This window comes from Pseudophryne corroboree, chromosome 7 (genome assembly GCF_028390025.1).
Source record: "Pseudophryne corroboree isolate aPseCor3 chromosome 7, aPseCor3.hap2, whole genome shotgun sequence".
In the NCBI taxonomy this organism is placed as follows: Eukaryota; Metazoa; Chordata; class Amphibia; order Anura; family Myobatrachidae; genus Pseudophryne; species Pseudophryne corroboree.
In genome coordinates this window covers 8,471,966-8,492,725 of record NC_086450.1, presented here as the reverse complement: position 1 = coordinate 8,492,725, position 20,760 = coordinate 8,471,966, and the positions used below count along the sequence as shown (strand labels likewise).

The 20,760-nt window shown below is 48.6% G+C and overlaps 1 protein-coding gene across 1 annotated transcript in view; it reads left to right on the top strand.

Moving 5' to 3' along the window:
* Positions 1-3,271: 3,271 nt before the first annotated feature.
* Positions 3,272-20,760, top strand: part of INO80D (INO80 complex subunit D) — a 90,364-nt gene continuing 72,875 nt past the window's right edge. Inside the window, exons 1-3 of the mRNA XM_063932658.1 lie at positions 3,272-3,358; positions 3,480-3,726; positions 16,928-17,670. Of these exons, the coding sequence (XP_063788728.1) occupies positions 3,509-3,726; positions 16,928-17,670 (961 nt within the window). The 5' untranslated portion in view covers positions 3,272-3,358; positions 3,480-3,508. The remainder of the gene's footprint in view (positions 3,359-3,479; positions 3,727-16,927; positions 17,671-20,760) is intronic.

The following is a 20,760-nucleotide window of genomic DNA, read 5'->3' as shown; positions in this document are numbered from 1 at the left end:
GTCCTACATCATTACACCTCTACATACCTGTCCCACATCATTACCCCTCACCATACCTGTGCCACAACATTACACCTCTGCATACCTGTCCCACATCATTACACCTCACCATACCTGTCCCACATCATTACCCCTCACCATACCTGTCCCACATCATTACACCTCACCGTACCTGTCCTACATCATTACACCTCTACATACCTGTCCCACATCATTACACCTCTACATACCTGTCCCACATCATTACACCTCACCATACCTGCCCCCATCATTACACCTCTACATACCTGTCCCACATCATTACACCTCTACATACCTGTCCTACATCATTACTCCTCTACATACCTGTCCCACATCATTACACCTCACCATACCTGCCCCCATCATTACACCTCTACATACCTGTCCCACATCATTACACCTCACCGTACCTGTCCCACATCATTACACCTCACCATACCTGTCCCACATCATTACAGCTCTACATACCTGTCCCACATCATTACGCCTCTACATATCTGTCCCACATCATTACACCTCACCGTACCTGTCCTACATCATTACACCTCACCATACCTGTCCCACATCATTACACCTCACCGTACCTGTCCTACATCATTACACCTCACCGTACCTGTCCCACATCATTACACCTGTACATACCTGTCCCCCCCATCATTACACCTCACCATACCTGTCCCACATCATTACACCTCTACATACCTGTCCCACATCATTACCCCTCACCGTACCTGTCCCACATCATTACCCCTCACCGTACCTGTCCTACATCATTACACCTCACCGTACCTGTCCCACATCATTACACCTCACCGTACCTGTCCCACATCATTACTCCTCACCGTACCTGTCCTACATCATTACACCTCACCGTACCTGTCCCACATCATTACACCTTACCATACCTGTCCCACATCATTACACCTCTACATACCTGTCCCACATCATTACCCCTCACCGTACCTGTCCTACATCATTACACCTCACCGTACCTGTCCCACATCATTACACCTCACCATACCTGTCCCACATCATTGCACCTCTACATACCTTTCCCACATCATTACACCTCTACATACCTGTCCTACATCATTATACCTCTACATACCGGTCCCCATCATTACACCTCACCATACCTGTCCCACATCATTACACCTCACCATACCTGTCCCACATCATTACACCTCTAGATACCTGTCCCACATCATTACACCTCTACATACCTGTCCCACATCATTGCACCTCTACATACCTGTCCCACATCATTACACCTCTACATACATGTCCCACATCGTTACACCTCACCATACCTGTCCTACATCATTACACCTCACCATACCTGTCCCACATCATTACACCTCTACATACCTGTCCCACATCATTACACCTCACCATACCTGTCCCACATCATTACACCTCTACATACCTGTCCCACATCATTACACCTGTACATACCTGTCCCACATCATTACACCTCACCATACCTGTCCTACATCATTATACCTCTACATACCTGTCCCACATCATTACACCTGTACATACCTGTCCCACATCATTACACTTTTACATACCTGTCCCACCTCATTACACCTCTACATACCTGTCCCACATCATTACACCTCTACATACCTGTCCCACATCATTACACCTCACCATACCTGTCCCACATCATTACACCTCGCCATACCTGTCCCACATCATTACACCTCACCATACCTGTCCCACGTCATTACACCTCTACATACCTGTCCCTCGTCATTACACCTCTACATACCTGTCCCACATCATTACACCTCACCATACCTGTCCCACATCATTACCTCTCACCATACCTGTCCCACATCATTACACCTCTACATACCTGTCCCACATCATTACACCTCTACATACCTGTCCCACATCATTACACCTCACCATACCTGTCCCACATCATTACACCTCACCATACCTGTCCCACATCATTACACCTCTACATACCTGTCCCCCATCATTACACCTCTACATACCTGTCCCACATCTTTACACCTCACCATACCTGTCCCACATCATTACACCTCACCGTACCTGTCCTACATCATTACACCTCACCATACCTGTCACACATCATTACACCTCTACATACCTGTCCCACATCATTACACCTCACCGTACCTGTCCTACATCATTACACCTCACCATACCTGTCACACATCATTACACCTCTACATACCTGTCCCACATCATTACACCTCACCATACCTGTCCTACATCATTACACCTCACCATACCTGTCCCACATCATTACACCTCTACATACCTGTCCCACATCATTACACCTCACCATACCTGTCACACATCATTACACCTCACCATACCTGTCCTACATCATTACACCTCTACATACCTGTCCCACATCATTGCACCTCACCATACCTGTCCCACATCATTGCACCTCTACATACCTGTCCCACATCATTATACCCATTTTCCTGCTTTTTAGAGAAAATCACCTGAAAATGTCTTTATTGGACATATTTTCTTATGTAAATTCATCCTTTAGTGTTCCCGCGAGGGTGCGGGGGCAGCATGTGCGCATGCGCACGAAAAGGTTGCTTGGCCAGCCGGGGAGGGGGTTAAGGCCCCTCCGGCGTCACTATTGGGGCAGTGCGGCCCCAGTCAGTGTCACGAATGAGGATGTGCCTGGCCGTCGATGTGACTGATGTGGGCGTGCCCGGCACTTGTGGCGGTGATGGGATTCCCCCACGCTCTCCCTTTAATGTGAATAGATGCCTTTTTCGTGTGTGCGGCTTTTGTTCACGTGGCAGCGGCATCAGCAGACTGTTTTAGCAGGGCGCCAGTAAAAAGGCAAGGGCGCATTTAGCCCTTTAATAATAAGGCAGGGCGCGGGACTCCCTGCTAAAACACCCCAGCGTGTGCTCTACATCATTACTCATTGGGAGGGCGTCTCGGGGGTTCTGTCTTGTGTCCCAAATATTATTTCCGTGACATACGGATTTTCCTACTTGTCACTTAGTCGTTATCTGTGCGCTGCAATCCACGCTATCTCCCGTTGACACTTACATTAACCTAACATGAGCTTCTAGCTGAATAGCGAAAGGTCGCGGCCGCTGGCGTTTTACCTGCATTACGAAATTTTCGCCAAACACTAACCGAATCGTCCCCTTCGTGTTTGTGTGCGTTATGCCCCGCACACGTGCGCTTATTCTGTGTTATCATGAGCTTTTATTGTAACTCTTCATCTTTCCATAGGAACCCTCTTGGAACAATCCTGCGTGGCGGTGTCCTTGGGGGGCGCATCACCCATAACGCAGATATGATGCATAAGGTTTAAAATCAGGTAAGATCCATCCAGTGGACCCTCAGTGTCATATAGTGTACGGGATTTATCCCCTCTGGGCCACCGCCCCGCACAATGAGGCATCTGTTACCTCCAACCATTGTCCTCTTTGTTTCCCCAGCGAATGTTCACAAGGCAGAGAGTCACGTGATGTATGAAGGCAAACACATCCACTTCTCTGAGGTTGATAACAAGCCCCTATGCTCCTACAGCCCCAAGCTCTGCAAGCAGAGAAGACTCAACGGCTACGCCTTCTGTATCCGACACGTTCTGGAGGACAAGACCGCCCCCTTCAAGCAATGTGAATATGTGGCCAAGTACAACAGCCAGCGTTGCACTAATCCCATCCCCAAATCGGAGGACCGTAGGTATGCAGAGCGATGGTCGCTACCGCCGGTGATTAGTTGATGTTTTTGGGAAAAACTTGTATTTTTTATCATATATCACTTTATAGCAAATGTAAACATTAACGGTGACGTTTCCACAGTGGGCCCGGACGTAATGATGCCCGCGTTCTGTGGCCGTGCAGGATTTTTAAACGGTAAATCACTTACAAGGCGTGGTTTTGCCTTGTAAGTGATCTGCCCCCTTAAAAAATACGTCCGAGTTTAGCCGACATCTCGCGAGATCACTGAACTCGGCTGTTATTACATCCAGGACCATTGTAAGATATTTAAACTAATTACAACTAATTGCCCCTAACTTACAATGCACCTGCAGATCTTTGTACAAAACCCTACGTACGGGCTGCACACAAAAGTCTACGAGGTCGCAGCCAAATTGACTCGCTCCTAATTGAATTGACTCCAAACTTTATATGAAACTTCCTAAAGCTGGTTTTAGCGATATTTGTGAATCCTGAGAAGCGGCTGGTTTTTATAGAATTGCTTTTCTTTTAGATATTTTACATATGCTTTACACGTACTTCCATCAAGAATGCAGAGAGCCGCAGTTACTGCGTGCAGCTACGAGTCTCTGTGGCCGCTGGCTTTATTTCAGGGGTAAAAGTAAAACTCAGAACCTTCATTTTTTTATTATTATTTTTATTTTCTCTGACGTCCTAAGTGGATGCTGGGACTCCGTAAGGACCATGGGGAATAGCGGCTCCGCAGGAGACTGGGCACAACTAAAGAAAGCTTTAGGACTACCTGGTGTGCACTGGCTCCTCCCACTATGACCCTCCTCCAGACCTCGGTTAGAATCTTGTGCCCGGCTGAGCTGGATGCACACTAGGGGCTCTCCTGAGCTCCTAGAAAAGAAAGTATACTTTTAGGTTTTTTATTTTCAGTGAGACCTGCTGGCAACAGACTCACTGCTACGAGGGACTAAGGGGAGAAGAAGCGAACTCACCTGCTTGCAGCTAGTTTGGGCTTCTTAGGCTACTGGACACCATTAGCTCCAGAGGGATCGAACACAGGCCCAGCCTCGGTCGTCCGGTCCCGGAGCCGCGCCGCCGTCCCCCTTACAGAGCCAGAAGCAAGAAGATGGTCCTGGAAATCGGCGGCAGAAGACTTCGGTCTTCAACAAGGTAGCGCACAGCACTGCAGCTGTGCGCCATTGCTCCTCATGCACACCTCACACTCCGATCACTGATGGGTGCAGGGCGCTGGGGGGGGGGCGCCCTGAGCAGCAATATTAAACACCTTGCTGGCATAAAACTCACATAATATAGTCTTAGAGGCTATATATGTGACAAATACCCCTGCCAGATATCCATAAAAAAGCGGGAGCAGTCAGCCGAAAAAGGGGCGGAGCTATCTCCCTCAGCACACTGGCGCCATTTTCCCTCACAGCTCCGCTGGAAGGATCGCTCCCTGGCTCTCCCCTGCAGTTTCAAGACTACAAAGGGTAAAAAAGAGAGGGGGGGCACTAAATTTAGGTGCAGTAGTATACATATAAGCAGCTATAAGGGAAAATCACTCAGTTATAGTGTTAATCCCTGTGTTATATAGCGCTCTGGTGTGTGCTGGCATACTCTCTCTCTGTCTCCCCAAAGGGCTTTGTGGGGTCCTGTCCTCAGTCAGAGCATTCCCTGTGTGTGTGCGTTGTGTCGGTACGGCTGTGTCGACATGTTTGATGAGGAGGCTTATGTGGAGGCGGAGCAGGTGCCGATAAATGTGATGTCACCCCCTGCGGGGTCGACACCTGTGTGGATGGTTATGTGGAAGGAATTACGTGACAGTGTCGACTCCTTACATAAAAGGTTTGACGACATAGCAGATGTGGGACAGCCGGCTTCTCAGCCTGTGCCTGCCCAGACGTCTCTAAAGCCATCAGGGACTCTAAAACGCCCGCTACCTCAGATGGCAGACACAGATGTCGACACGGATACTGACTCCAGTGTCGACGATGATGAGACTAGTGTACATTCCAATAGAGCCACCCGTTACATGATTACGGCAATGAAAAATGTGTTGCATATTTCTGATATTATACCAGGTACCACAAAAAAGGGTATTATGTTTGGGGAGAAAAAAACTACCAGTGGTTTTTCCCCCATCTGATGAATTAAGTGAAGTGTGTGAAGAAGCGTGGGCTTCCCTCGATAAGAAACTGGTAATTTCTAAAAAGTTACTAATGGCGTACCCTTTCCCGCCAGAGGACAGGTCACGTTGGGAGACATCCCCTAGGGTGGATAAAGCGCTCACACGTCTGTCAAAAAGGTGGCACTACCGTCTCCGGACACGGCCGCCCTAAAGGAGCCTGCAGATAGAAAGCAGGAGGCTATCCTGAAGTCTGTATATACACACTCAGGTATTATACTGAGACCGGCTATTGCTTCAGCATGGATGTGCAGTACTGCAGCTGCGTGGTCAGATTCCCTGTCGGAAAACATTGATACCCTAGACAGGGACACTATATTGCTAACCGTAGAGCATATTAAAGACGCTGTCTTGTACATGAGAGATGCACAGAGGGATATTTGCCGGCTGGCATCTAAAATAAACGCAATGTCCATTTCTGCCAGGAGAGGATTGTGGACTCGGCAGTGGACAGGAGATGCAGATTCTAAAAGGCACATGGAGGTTTTGCCTTACAAGGGTGAGGAGTTGCTTGGGGATGGTCTCTCGGACCTCGTTTCCACAGCGACAGCTGGGAAGTCGGCATTTTTACCCCATGTTCCCTCACAGCCAAAGAAAGCACCGTATTATCAGGTACAGTCCTTTCGGCCCCAGAAAGGCAAGCGGGTTAGAGGCGCGTCCTTTCTGCCCAGAGGCAGAGGTAGAGGGAAAAAGCTGCAACATACAGCCAGTTCCCAGGAACAAAAGTCCTCCCCCGCTTCCTCTAAGTCCACCGCATGACGCTGGGGCTCCACAGGCGGAGCCAGGTGCGGTGGGAGCCCGTCTCAAGAACTTCAGCGACCAGTGGGCTCGCTCACGGGTGGATCCCTGGATTCTACAAGTAGTATCTCAGGGGTACAAGCTGGAATTCGAGACGTCTCCCCCTTGCCGTTTCCTCAAATCTGCCTTGCCGACAGCTCCCCCGGACAGGGAGGCAGTGATGGAGGCGATTCACAAGCTATGTTCTCAGCAGGTGATAATCAAGGTAACCCTCCTTCAACAAGGACGGGGTTACTATTCCACAATGTTTGTGGTACCGAAACCGGACGGTTCGGTGAGACCCATTTTAAATTTAAAATCCTTGAACACTTATATAAGAAGGTTCAAGTTCAAAATGGAATCGCGCAGGGCGGTGATTGCAAGCCTGGACGAGGGGGTTTCCATGGTATCACTGGACATCAAGGATGCTTACCTGCATGTCCCCATTTACCCTCCTCACCAGGAGTACCGCAGTTTTGTGGTACAGGACTGTCATTACCAATTCCAGACGTTGCCGTTTGGTCTGTCCACGGCACCGAGGGTATTTACCAAGGTAATGGCCGAATTGATGATACTCCTTCGGAGAAAGGGAGTTTTAATTATCCCGTACTTGGACGATCTCCTTATAAAGGCGAGGTCCAGGGAACAGTTGTTGATCGGTGTAGCACTAGCTCGGGAAGTGCTACAACAGCACGGCTGGATCCTGAATATTCCAAAGTCGCAGCTGGTTCCTACAATGCGTCTACTGTTCCTGGGGATGGTTCTGGACACAGAACAGAAAAAAGTATTTCTCCCGGAGGAGAAGGCCAAGGAGTTGTCATCTCTAGTCAGAGACTTCCTAAAACCAAAACAGGTGTCGGTGCACCACTGCACGCGAGTCCTGGGAAAGATGGTGGCTTCTTACGAAGCAGTTCCATTCGGAAGGTTCCATGCAAGGATCTTTCAGTGGGATCTGTTGGACAAGTGGTCCGGATCGCATCTTCAGATGCATCGGCTGATAACCCTGTCTCCAAGGACCAGGGTGTCGCTGTTGTGGTGGCTGCAGAGTGCTCATCTTCTAGAGGGCCGCAGATTCGGCATACAGGACTGGGTCCTGGTGACCACGGATGCCAGCCTTCAAGGTTGGGGGGCAGTCACACAGGGAAGAAACTTCCAGGGACTATGGACAAGTCAGGAGACTTCCCTACACATAAATATTCTGGAACTAAGGGCCATTTACAATGCCCTTAGTCAGGCAAGACCCCTGCTTCAACACCAGCCGGTGCTGATCCAGTCAGACAACATCACGGCGGTCGCCCATGTAAACCGACAGGGCGGCACAAGAATCAGGATGGCAATAGCAGAAGCCACAAGGATTCTCCGATGGGCAGAAAATCATGTGTTAGCACTGTCAGCAGTGTTCATTCCCGGAGTGGACAACTGGGAAGCAGACTTTCTCAGCAGACACGACCTCCACCCGGGAGAGTGGGGACTTCATCCAGAAGTCTTCCAAATGATTGTACACCGGTGGGAAAGGCCACAGGTGGACATGATGGTGTCCCGCCTCAACAAAAAGCTAAAAAATATATTGCGCCAGGTCAAGGGACCCTCAGGCGATAGCTGTGGACGCTCTGGTAACACCGTGGGTGTACCGGTCAGTGTATGTGTTCCCTCCTCTGCCTCTCATACCCAAGGTACTGAGACTAATAAGAAGGAGAGGAGTAAGAACTATACTCATTGTTACGGATTGGCCAAGAAGAGCTTGGTACCCAGAACTTCAAGAAATGATCTCAGAGGACCCATGGCCTCTGCCGCTCAGACAGGACCTGCTGCAGCAGGGGCCCTGTCTGTTCCAAGACTTGCTGCGTTTGACGGCATGGCGGTTGAACGCCGGATCCTGAAGGAAAAGGGCATTCCGGAGGAAGTTATCCCTACGCTTATTAAAGCTAGGAAAGAAGTGACCGCAAACCATTATCACCGCATATGGCGGAAATATGTTGCGTGGTGTGAGGCCAGGAAGGCCCCAACGGAGGAATTTCAGCTAGGTCGATTTCTGCACTTCCTACACTCAGGGGTGACTATGGGCCTAAAATTGGGTTCCATTAAGGTCCAGATTTCGGCTCTATCGATTTTCTTCCAAAAAGAACTGGCTTCACTACCTGAAGTTCAGACATTTGTTAAGAGAGTGCTGCATATTCAGCCCCCTTTTATGCCTCCAGTGGCACCTTGGGATCTCAACGTGGTGTTGGATTTCCTAAAGTCGCATTGGTTTGAACCACTTAAAACCGTGGAACTAAAATATCTCACGTGGAAAGTGGTCATGCTGTTGGCCTTGGCTTCGGCCAGGCGTGTGTCAGAATTGGCGGCTTTGTCTTGTAAAAGCCCTTATCTGATTTTCCATATGGATAGGGCGGAATTGAGGACTCGTCCCCAATTTCTCCCTAAGGTGGTATCAGCTTTTCATTTGAACCAACCTATTGTAGTGCCTGCGGCTACTAAAGACTTGGAGGATTCCAAGTTGTTGGACGTAGTCAGGGCCCTGAAAATTTATGTTTCCAGGACAGCTAGTGTCAGGAAAACTGACTCGCTATTTATCCTGTATGCACCCAACAAGCTGGGTGCTCCTGCTTCAAAGCAGACTATTGCTCGCTGGATCTGTAGTACGATTCAGCTTGCACATTCTGCGGCTGGACTGCCGCATCCTAGATCAGTGAAAGCCCATTCCACGAGGAAGGTGGGCTCTTCTTGGGCGGCTGCCCGAGGGGTCTCGGCTTTACAACTTTGCCGAGCAGCTACTTGGTCGGGGTCAAACACATTTGCAAAATTCTACAAGTTTGATACCCTGGCTGAGGAGGACCTAGAGTTTGCTCATTCGGTGCTGCAGAGTCATCCGCACTCTCCCGCCCGTTTGGGAGCTTTGGTATAATCCCCATGGTCCTTACGGAGTTCCCAGCATCCACTAAGGACGTTAGAGAAAATAAGATTTCTCTAACGTCCTAGTGGATGCTGGGGACTCCGAAAGGACCATGGGGAATAGCGGCTCCGCAGGAGACTGGGCACAAAGTAAAAGCTTTAGGACTAGCTGGTGTGCACTGGCTCCTCCCCCTATGACCCTCCTCCAAGCCTCAGTTAAGATTTTGTGCCCGAACGAGAAGGGTGCAATCTAGGTGGCTCTCCTGAGCTGCTTAGAGTAAAAGTTTAAATAGGTTTTTTATTTTCAGTGAGACCTGCTGGCAACAGGCTCACTGCATCGAGGGACTAAGGGGAGAAGAAGCGAACTCACCTGCGTGCAGAGTGGATTGGGCTTCTTAGGCTACTGGACATTAGCTCCAGAGGGACGATCACAGGCCCAGCCATGGATGGGTCCCGGAGCCGCGCCGCCGGCCCCCTTACAGATGCTGAAGCAAGAAGAGGTCCATAAATCGGCGGCAGAAGACTTTCCTGTCTTCATAAGGTAGCGCACAGCACTGCAGCTGTGCGCCATTGCTCTCAGCACACTTCACACTTCGGTCACTGAGGGTGCAGGACGCTGGGGGGGGGCGTCCTGGGAAGCAATGAATTTACCTTATTTGGCAAAAAATACATCACATATAGCTCCTGGGCTATATGGATGTATTTAACCCCTGCCAGTTTTCCAGAGAAAAGCGGGAGAAGAGCCCGCCGTGAAGGGGGCGGGGCCTATCTCCTCAGCACACAGCGCCATTTTTCCCACACAGCTCCGCTGGTAGGAAGGCTCCCAGAATCTCCCCTGCATCCTGCAACTACAGAAACAGGGTAAAAAAGAGAGGGGGGCACTTATTTGGCAAAATAACAGATATAAGCAGCTATAAGGGATAGACACTTATTGTAAGGTTGTCCCTATACATATATAGCGCTCTGGTGTGTGCTGGCAAACTCTCCCTCTGTCTCCCCAAGGGGCTAAGTGGGTCCTGTCCTCTATCAGAGCATTCCCTGTGTGTGTGCTGTGTGTCGGTACGTTTGTGTCGACATGTATGAGGAGAAAAATGATGTGGAGACGGAGCAGAGTGTCTGTAACAGTGATGTCACCCCCTAGGGGGTCGACACCTGAGTGGATGTACTGTTGAAAATTACGTGACAGTGTCAGCTCTATATAAAAAAACAGTGGTTGACATGAGACAGCCGGCTACTCAGCTTGTGCCTGTCCAGACGTCTCATAGGCCGTCAGGCAGATGGCAGATACAGACGCCGACACGGATACTGACTCCTGTGTCGACGGTGAAGAGACAACCGTGATTTCCAGTAGGGCCACACGTTACATGATTGAGACAATGGAAAATGTTTTATACATTTCTGATAATACGAGTACCACCAAAAAAGGGGTATTATGTTCGGTGAGGGAAAAACTACCTGTAGTTTTCCTGAATCTGAGAAATAAAATGAGGTGTGTGATGATGCGTGGGTTTCCCCCCGATAACAATTAATAATTTCTTAAAAAGTATTGGCTGCATACCCTTTCCCGCCAGAGGTTAGGATGCATTGGGAAACACCCCCTAGGGGGGATAAGGCGCTCACACGCTTGTAAGAACAAGGGCTCTACCCTCTCATGAGATGGCCGCCCTTAAGGATCCTGCTGATAGAAAGCAGGAGGGTATCCAAAAAAGGTATTTACACACATACTGGTGTTAGACTGCGACCAGCTATCGCCTCAGCCTGGAGGTGCAGGGCTGGGTTGGCATGGTCGGATTCCCTGATTGGAAATATTGATATCCTAGATAAGGATAGTATATTATTGCCTATAGAGCATTTAAAAGATGCATTTCTATATATGCATGATGCACAGCGGAATAATTGCCGACTGGCATCAAGTATAAGTGCGTTGTCCAATTCTACCAGTAAAATGGTCAGGTGATGCGGATTCCAAACGGCATTTGGAAGTATTGCCTTTGAAAGGGGACATTTGGGGTCGGTCTTTTAGACCTGGTGGCCACGGCAACAGCTGGGAAATCCACGTTTGTACCCCAGGTCGCCTCTCAAAATAAGACGCCGTACTATCAGGCGCAGCCCTTTGTTGGCAAGCGGACAAAAGGTTCCTCTTTTCTGCTCGTGACAGAGGGAGAGGAAAAAGGCTGCAGAGATCAGCCAGTTCCCAGGAACAGAAACCCTTTCCCGCCTCTGCCAAGTCCTCAGTATGACGCTAGGGCTTTACAAGCTCAGGCACGGTGGGGGCCCGTTCTCAATGAATTTCAGTGCGCAGTGGGCTCACTCGCAAGTAGACCCCTGGATCCTTCAGGTAATATCTCAGGGGTACATATTGGAATTCGAGACGTCTCCCCCTCGCCGTTTCCAAAAGTCGACTTTACCGACGTCTCCCTCTGACAGGGAGGCAGTTTTGGAAGCCATTCACAAGCTGTATTCCCAGCAGGTGATAATCAAGGTACCCCTCCTGCAACAGGGAACGGGGTATTATTCCACACTATTGTGGTACCGAAGCCAGACGGCTCGGTGAGACCGATTCTAAAATCTAAAATCTTTGAACACTTACATACAGAGGTTCAAATTCAAGATTGAGTCACTCAGAGCAGTGATTGCGAACCTGGAAGAAGGGGACTACATGATGTCTCGGGACATCAAGGATGCTTACCTTCATGTCAAAATTTACCCTTCTCACCAAGGGTACCTCAGGTTTATGGTACAGAACTGTCACTATCAGTTCAGACGCTGCCGTAGGGATGGTCCACGGCACCCCGGGTCTTTACCAAGGTAATGGCCGAAATGATGATATTCCTTCGAAGGAAGGGAATTTTAGTTATCCCTTACTTGGACGATTCCCTGATAAGGGTAAGATCCAGGGAACAGTTGGAGGTCGGTGTAGCACTATCTCAGGTAGTGTTGCGGCAGCACGATTGGATTCTCAATATTCCAAAATCGCAGCTGGTTCCGACGACGTGTCTTCTGTTCCTAGGGATGATCCTGGACACAGTCCAGAAAAAGGTGTTTCTCCCGGAGGAGAAAGCCAGGGAGTTATCCGAACTAGTCAGGAACCTCCTCAAACCGAGCCAAGTCTCAGTGCATCAATGCACAAGGGTTCTGGGTAAAATGGTGGCTTCCTACGAAGCAATCCCATTCGGCAGATTCCACGCAAGAACTTTCCAGTGGGACCTGCTGGACAAATGGTCCGGGTCGCATCTTCAGATGCATCAGCGGATAACCCTGTCACCAAGGACAAGGGTGTCCCTCCTGTGGTGGTTGCAGAGTGCTCATCTTCTAGAGGGCCGCAGATTCGGCATTCAGGACTGGGTCCTGGTAACCACGGATGCCAGCCTGCGAGGCTGGGGAGCAGTCACACAGGGAAGGAATATCCAGGACTTATGGTCAAGCCTGGAGACATCACTTCACATAAATATCCTGAAGCTAAGGGACATTTACAATGCTCTAAGCTTAGCAAGACCTCTGCTTCAAGGACAGCCGGTGTTGATCCAGTCGGACAACATCACGGCAGTCACCCACGTAAACAGACAGGGTGGCACAAGAAGCAGAAGGGCAATGACAGAAGCTGCAAGGATTCTTCGCTGGGCGGAAAATCATGGGATAGCACTGTCAGCAGTATTCATTCCGGGAGTGGACAACTGGGAAGCAGACTTCCTCAGCACGACCTCCACCCGGGAGAGTGGGGACTTCACCCAGAAGTCTTCCACATGATTATAAACCGTTGGGAAAAAACTCGACAGGTATTGCGCCAGGTCAAGGGACCCTCAGGCAATAGCTGTAGACGCTCTGGTAACACTGTGGGTGTACCAGTCAGTGTATGTGTTCCCTCCTCTGCCTCTCATACCCAAGGTACTGAGATTGATAAGATGGAGAGGAGTAAGCACTATATTCGTGGCTCCGGATTGGCCAAGAAGGACTTGGTAACCGGAACTTCAAGAGATGCTCACGGAGGATCCGTGGCCTCTACCTCTAAGAAGGGACCTGCTCCAACAAGGACCCTGTCTGTTCCACGACTTACCGCGGCTGCGTTTGACGGCATGGCGGTTGAACGCCGGATCCTGAAGGAAAAAAAAGGCATTCCGGATGAAGTCATCCCTATCCTGATCAAAGCCAGGAAGGATGTAACCGCAAAACATTGTCGCCGCATTTGGCGAAAATATGTTGCGTGGTGCGAGGCCAGTAAGGCCCGACGGAGGAAATTCAGCTGGGTCGATTCCTACATTCCTGCAAACAGGAGTGTCTATGGGCCTGAAATTGGGGTCCATTAAGGTTCAAATTTCGGCCCTGTCAATTTTCTTCCAAAAGGAACTAGCTTCAGTCCCTGAAGTTCAGACGTTTGTAAAAGGGGTACTGCATATACAGCCTCCTTTTGTGCCTCCAGTGGCACTTTGGGATCTCAATGTAGTTTTTTGGGTTCCAAAAGTCACATTGGTTTGAACCACTTAAATCTGTGGAGTTAAAATATCTCACATGGAAAGTGGTCATGCTGTTGGCCCTGGCCTGGGCCAGGCGCGTGTCAGAATTGGCGGCTTTATCCTGTAAAAGCCCTTATCTGATTTTCCATTCGGACAGGGCGGAATTGAGGACTCGTCCTCAATTTATCCCTAAGGTGGTTTCAGCATTTCACTTAAACCAACCTATTTTGGTGCCTGCGGCTACTAGGGACTTGGAGGATTCCAAGTTGCTGGACGTAGTCAGGGCCCTGAAAATATATGTTTCCAGGACGGCTGGAGTCAGAAAATCTGACTCGCTGTTTATCCTGTATGCACCCAACAAGCTGGGTGCTCCTGCTTCTAAGCAGACGATTGCTCGTTGGATTTGTAGTACAATTCAGCTTGCACATTCTGTGGCAGGCCTGCCACAGCCAAAATCTGTAAAAGCCCATTCCACACGGAAAGTGGGCTCATCTTGGGCGGCTGCCCGAGGGGTCTCGGCTTTACAACTTTGCCGAGCAGCTACTTGGTCAGGGGCAAACACGTTTGCTAAATTCTACAAATTTGATACCCTGGCTGAGGAGGACCTGGAGTTCTCTCATTCGGTGCTGCAGAGTCATCCGCACTCTCCCGCCCGTTTGGGAGCTTTGGTATAATCCCCATGGTCCTTACGGAGTTCCCAGCATCCACTAGGACGTTAGAGAAAATAAGAATTTACTTACCGATAATTCTATTTCTCATAGTCCGTAGTGGATGCTGGGCGCCCATCCCAAGTGCGGATTGTCTGCAATACTTGTACATAGTTATTGTTACAAAAATCGGGTTATTATTGTTGTGAGCCATCTTTTCAGAAGCTCCTCTGTTATCATGCTGTTAACTGGGTTCAAATCACAAGTTGTACGGTGTGATTGGTGTGGCTGGTATGAGTCTTACCCGGGATTCAAAATCCTTCCTTATTGTGTACGCTCGTCCGGGCACAGTATCCTAACTGAGGCTTGGAGGAGGGTCATAGGGGGAGGAGCCAGTGCACACCAGCTAGTCCTAAAGCTTTTACTTTGTGCCCAGTCTCCTGCGGAGCCGCTATTCCCCATGGTCCTTTCGGAGTCCCCAGCATGCACTACGGACTATGAGAAATAGAATTATCGGTAAGTAAATTCTTATTTTTACTCACCGGTAAATCTATTTCTTGTAGTCCGTAGTGGATGCTGGGCGCCCATCCCAAGTGCGGATTGTCTGCAATACTTGTATATAGTTATTGTTTAACTAAAGGGTTATTGTTGAGCCATCTGTTGAGAGGCTCAGTTATTATTCATACTGTTAACTGGGTATAGTATCACGAGTTATACGGTGTGATTGGTGTGGCTGGTATGAGTCTTACCCGGGATTCAAAATCCTTCCTTATTGTGTCAGCTCTTCCGGGCACAGTATCCTAACTGAGGTCTGGAGGAGGGTCATAGTGGGAGGAGCCAGTGCACACCAGGTAGTCCTAAAGCTTTCTTTAGTTGTGCCCAGTCTCCTGCGGAGCCGCTATTCCCCATGGTCCTTACGGAGTCCCAGCATCCACTACGGACTACGAGAAATAGATTTACCGGTGAGTAAAATCTTATTTTAAGTTATATTTTCCTTTATTTTTATTTTTTTTATTGGACATTTAACTGTTTTTAGGGGGAAGGAAAGAGTCGGGGGCAAATGTAATATTTAGTTATATTTGCCAGCTGTGAAGCCTATTCCACTGTACACGTGAATTCATTCCTGGTATATAAGGTGGATGGCGTTACGTAAGTGCTGCTAGTATATGTATAAATGGCTGGTAATGTCACCTGCGGTTAGATACAACCAATGCGTTTCCTACAGTGAATGTTCTAGATACTGAAAGTGACTTTTGCTTCCATGCTCTGTGTAAACTGGGTGTGGTATGCAAGGTCGACCGCTATTGGTCGACAGGATCTGTAGGTCGACATGAGGTTTTTTTTTTTTTTGAGTGTCGTTTTCTCCGTAAAGTGATCAGGAACCCCAGTTAGTGCACCGTATCCCCTCGTAGTCCGCGTGGATCGTTAAGAATGAAAGAGGTCAAAAAAAGAAAAAAATAGTGAAAAACTCATGCCAATCTTTTGACCTGTCGACCTAGAGACCCTGTCGACCAATAGAGGTCCACCTATTTACTGTCAACCTAGAGACCGGATCCCGTGTAAACTCCTACAAGTCGTCATACAGTAACCCTGTGACTATTCTTATGCTCACAGTATGTGATACTCTGCCTCATGTTAGCTCTGGCCATAAAGACAAGTGTCCCTTGTTTCTGCAACCTGAATTGTACAGCACAACAGAATATGTTGGCGCCATATAAGTAATTGTTAATAAATACATAAATACTGAAGAATCTGTTTACAGCCTGGTTCTAGTTTCCCGCAGATTGAGAATACTCACCTGGCGACAATGTTTTGGTCGACAGTCAATAGGTCAACACCAAATGGTTGAAACATGTTTTTTTGGGCCATCACTACAAACGTTTATCCTTGCGGGCTCACTTTGCTGGCCACGCTTCGGACAAGGTTACTGCTTTCATTGGAAGCCCACATGGATAGTAAGCCACGTGAAAAACCCATTTGTGTGTCGACCGTTTGTACCTGCCGACCAGTACGCTGTCAATCTATCACTGAGGTGCCATTGCTAGTGTATGCACTATATGAGATGTTAGGCAAGAAATGTATGTTGCTGGACATTCAGACAGTACGTTTCTCTGACGTCCTGCGTTCAGGATACGGATTACTACTTTAGCCACGTCTGTATTAGAAAGATTGCAGAGGTGCTGCAGGCCAGGTTTTCTGTCTGATGTTCCCATGTGCTGCAATTGCTGCCGCTGATTCTTGTTTTCCTTCACCCACAAGGTACTGTAACAGTCACCTGCAGGTACTCGGCTTTATTCCCAAAAAGGAAAGGAAGAAAAAGAACGATGCACTGGAGGAAGTAAAGGCTAGACCTCAAATGGAAACCGTGGCCTTCAGCTTAACAGTGCCCACCCTGGCCTTGAAGATGCCCAATGGACTAGACGGGATGACCCTCTCTCCTCCCGGAGCCCGGCTCCCTCTCCACTACCTGGAAACGGACTTGGACGACTCCTTCACTTTTGAGGAAGAAGAGGAAGAGCTGAGGAAAGGAGCGTCGATAAAAAAGAAATTGCAGAGCAAGTTGGCCCAGAATCGGCAGCGGCAAAAAGAGACAGAGATTTTAAAAGTTCATCAAGAGCACTTTAGCCCTCACCCTGCACCTACTCAGCTGCAACCTCTGTCGCTACAGGAGCAGCACATGTCGGTACAACCTGCGCCAACGTCGCTGAAATCCGCCGGGCTAACACAGAACCTGGCCTGTACGTCACCTCAACCTCAGAATACCAGCTTGCCAGTACAGGGAGCGTCGCCTGTCACGCACACACTAGCACAAATAAGGAATCTGTCTAATAAGAGACCTCTTCCTGCCCCAACACTCTCCACAGAGCCGCCGCGGCCGGACCGGATTCAGGTGACAGCCCGAGCCTTACCTACGTACTCGTCCTGTGTGAGCCGGCTGCAGAGGCTGATGTCTCTGTGCACGCAGAAGCACCAGCTGGACGCAGATCTGTTTCCACATTTGGGTAAGTCCACACCGCAGAAACCTGAGTACGTTCTCATCTGTATATGCGTTGTACTATATAGCATGGAACTGTAACTGTACCACAAGTGTTGCTTGCAGGTAGGTAGACACGTGAGAAAAACTGACTGTCGGCACTCAGACAATGTTGACATAACACAGCACAGGCGTAATATTAGCGTTACGCCACGTTTACATGGGCATGTCTTGTTGGGAGGTGGTTCCCCTCTCTCCCACGGTACAGACAGTAACACTTCCTTCACTATTTAAAGCCCCTCCCCAAACCTATCATGTCCCTAGTCCACTTGTAGTGGTTTGGGGAGATGTAGAAGGCGGTCCTATACTCTTTCCACATGGAGTGTCTTTCCACTTAAGTTTGTGCGCCTGCGCAGAAGTGGGAGCAGGCGCTGTTTGTAGATTCTCGTCCCCAAAACACACCTGAAGAGGAACGTGCGTTCCTCTAATGTAGTGAACTGGAAAACATATTGCTTGTTGATTTTAAAATACAGTTTTCATGAATCGTTCAAAAAATGAAAGCGCTTATAGAAAGTGATCCCATCGCGATCCCCAAAATAAAACTTTGAGGATTTATTAACGACAGTATGAACAATTGTTGATTTTTTTTTATCAACATTTTTTTTTAAAATATGGCTTTTTGAGAAAATCAAAAATTTTTGTTTTTTAAAAAACTTCAATTTTAATGGAAACTGCTGTGTTATATATCATATGAAAGCCCATAGACAGGTTTAAAATTATTTATTATTTATTACCGGTTATTTATATAGCGCACACATATTCCGCAGCGCTTTACGGAGACTATTTGGCCATTCACATCAGTCCCTGCCCCAGTGGAGCTTACACTCTATATTCCCTGTCACATGTACACACACACACATTCATGCTAGGATTAATTTTGTTGGGAGCCAATTAACCTACCAGTATATTTTTGGATTGTGGGAGGAAACCAGAGTACCCGGAGGAAACCCACGCAAGTACGGGGAGAATATACAAACTCCACACAGTTAGGGCCATGGTGGGAATTGAACCCATGAGCTCAGTGCTGTGAGGAAGTAATGCTAACCATTACACCGTCCGTGCTGCCCAGACCTCGCCCACGTCTAGCTCAATTAGGTGAGCTGCAAGTGCAGTTTAAAAAAAATATTATTACAAAGTTTTCGTGAGAAAATTAAATTGCAGCGCATATAACTTCAAAACCAGTGTATTTATCAGCCTAAGATTTGGGGGGTTTATTTCCACCAATGGCAGCATTAATTATACCAAATTTTATTGCAATCTGAAACGCTCCGTTTGTAGGGTTAAGTATGATTTACGGACGGTCGGTAAGCCGGCAGCGGAGTAAACGCAAAGAGTCCCTTTGCAGCCGGGATCCCGACAGCCGGCAAATTAAACTGCAGCCCCGTTTGAAACCTGTTATTGATTTGTTGTGGAATAATCCTCTAGATGATCGTAGTGGCGTTGTCTGGCTGGTGCGCAGTGTTTACATCGCAGGTGTGGTCAGGGCATGTGCTTTCTGCTGTAACTCCTGCAGTACCACCTGCGTGGCGGGTTGCTAGCTATTGCAGGCAAAGTATGATGGGTTGTTGGGAGTTTGTTTCCCCCCCAAGGTCACTTCCTCGCAGCCCTCCCTTAGGGGCCATTATTGTAAAATGCTTTAGAGATTGCCCTGCAGCATGTATAGTCTCTTCCATCGCAGCCGCTGCCTCCTGCGTCATTCAGGATCACACTCACAGTAGCATCTCTGATAAGTGCTCTTCTTCTTCTTCTTCTGCTTTATCTGATTGCAGTTGGCTTATTCTGGCTGTCTGGTCTCTTATGCGCTTCTGTTGCATTTTGTGGCCGACCCTCAGTGTGAGCGTTGCTGCATATCCTGTAGTTTACGCCAGGGCTCTGCAAAATCCTACCTCCTGGTCATTTACACAGAACCCCACTGGTGGAGCAGAACCCGACTAATATTACTGCAGGGAAGAGTAATTGCTGCCACCAGGAATCTTGCAGGAAACATTTAGGACAGAGCGATTCCTCATGTGGCCTTCCAGCTGGCGTGGAATTCTACATCCCAGCATGCCCTGCCACGGTTTTGCTATTAGGACATGCTGGGATGTGTAGTTCCACAGCAGTTGGAGGGCTGCATGTTGAATAAGCCTGATTTAGGATCTTCTCCAATAGTTGCTGTTACAATTTTCCATGTGTGAATCGTTTCTGATTTAGGGCAAAGTGCGTATAGACATTCACCAGTAATGTGTCCCTAACATTGCTGTGTGTTTGTATGGTACTCGATGCTACCAGCAGATTCTATTCATGTCCGATAATATCACTGCATTAGTCTATCTGTGTATTCAGTTCTTGCACCTAGAGTTAAGGGCCCTACACACTATGCGATCCGCCGCCGAGGCTGCCCGACGGCGGATACGGGCGACCTGGCGGCGGGGGGAGTGATGGGCGGAGTGAAGTTTCTTCTCTCCCCCCCCCCCGTCACCCGGCTCCATAGCAGTGCAGGCAGATATGGACGAGATCGTCCATATTGACCTGCATGCACAGCCGACAGGGCACCAGCGATGAACGATGCGCGGCCCCGCGCATCGTTCATCGTTGCTACATCGACACTGAAAGATATTAACGGTATCTCGTTCATTAATGTAATATTGCCCAGTGTGTAGGGCCTATTAGGGTTTATTAGTACACCACCTCTTTGCATTTGGTGACATCTTGTGGCCGTCAGCAGTAATGCAGCTCTGTTTTGTGAAGCTTCCCCCCCCCACCCCCCCGCTTCTTTCTATTTGAAGAATAAAAAACAATTGTGTTGCGGGCTTCAAATGGCCATTTCCCTACTGATTTACAGCTTCATATCTCTGCTTCAGTCTCAATTTAATAACGCAAATGTGTAGCCCAATAACAACATAAACCTCCTTAATAGTACAGTGTGCAACCAGGGTTATTTGTAGCCTACCATCTGTGCCAGCCAGTTATAAAATGGGTAAAATAGATAGTGATGAGAAGCAGACACTCTTCTGTAGGCAGCTATCCTGACACATTTGTCTTACATGACTGTACATGACACCCAGTGCTGATAATA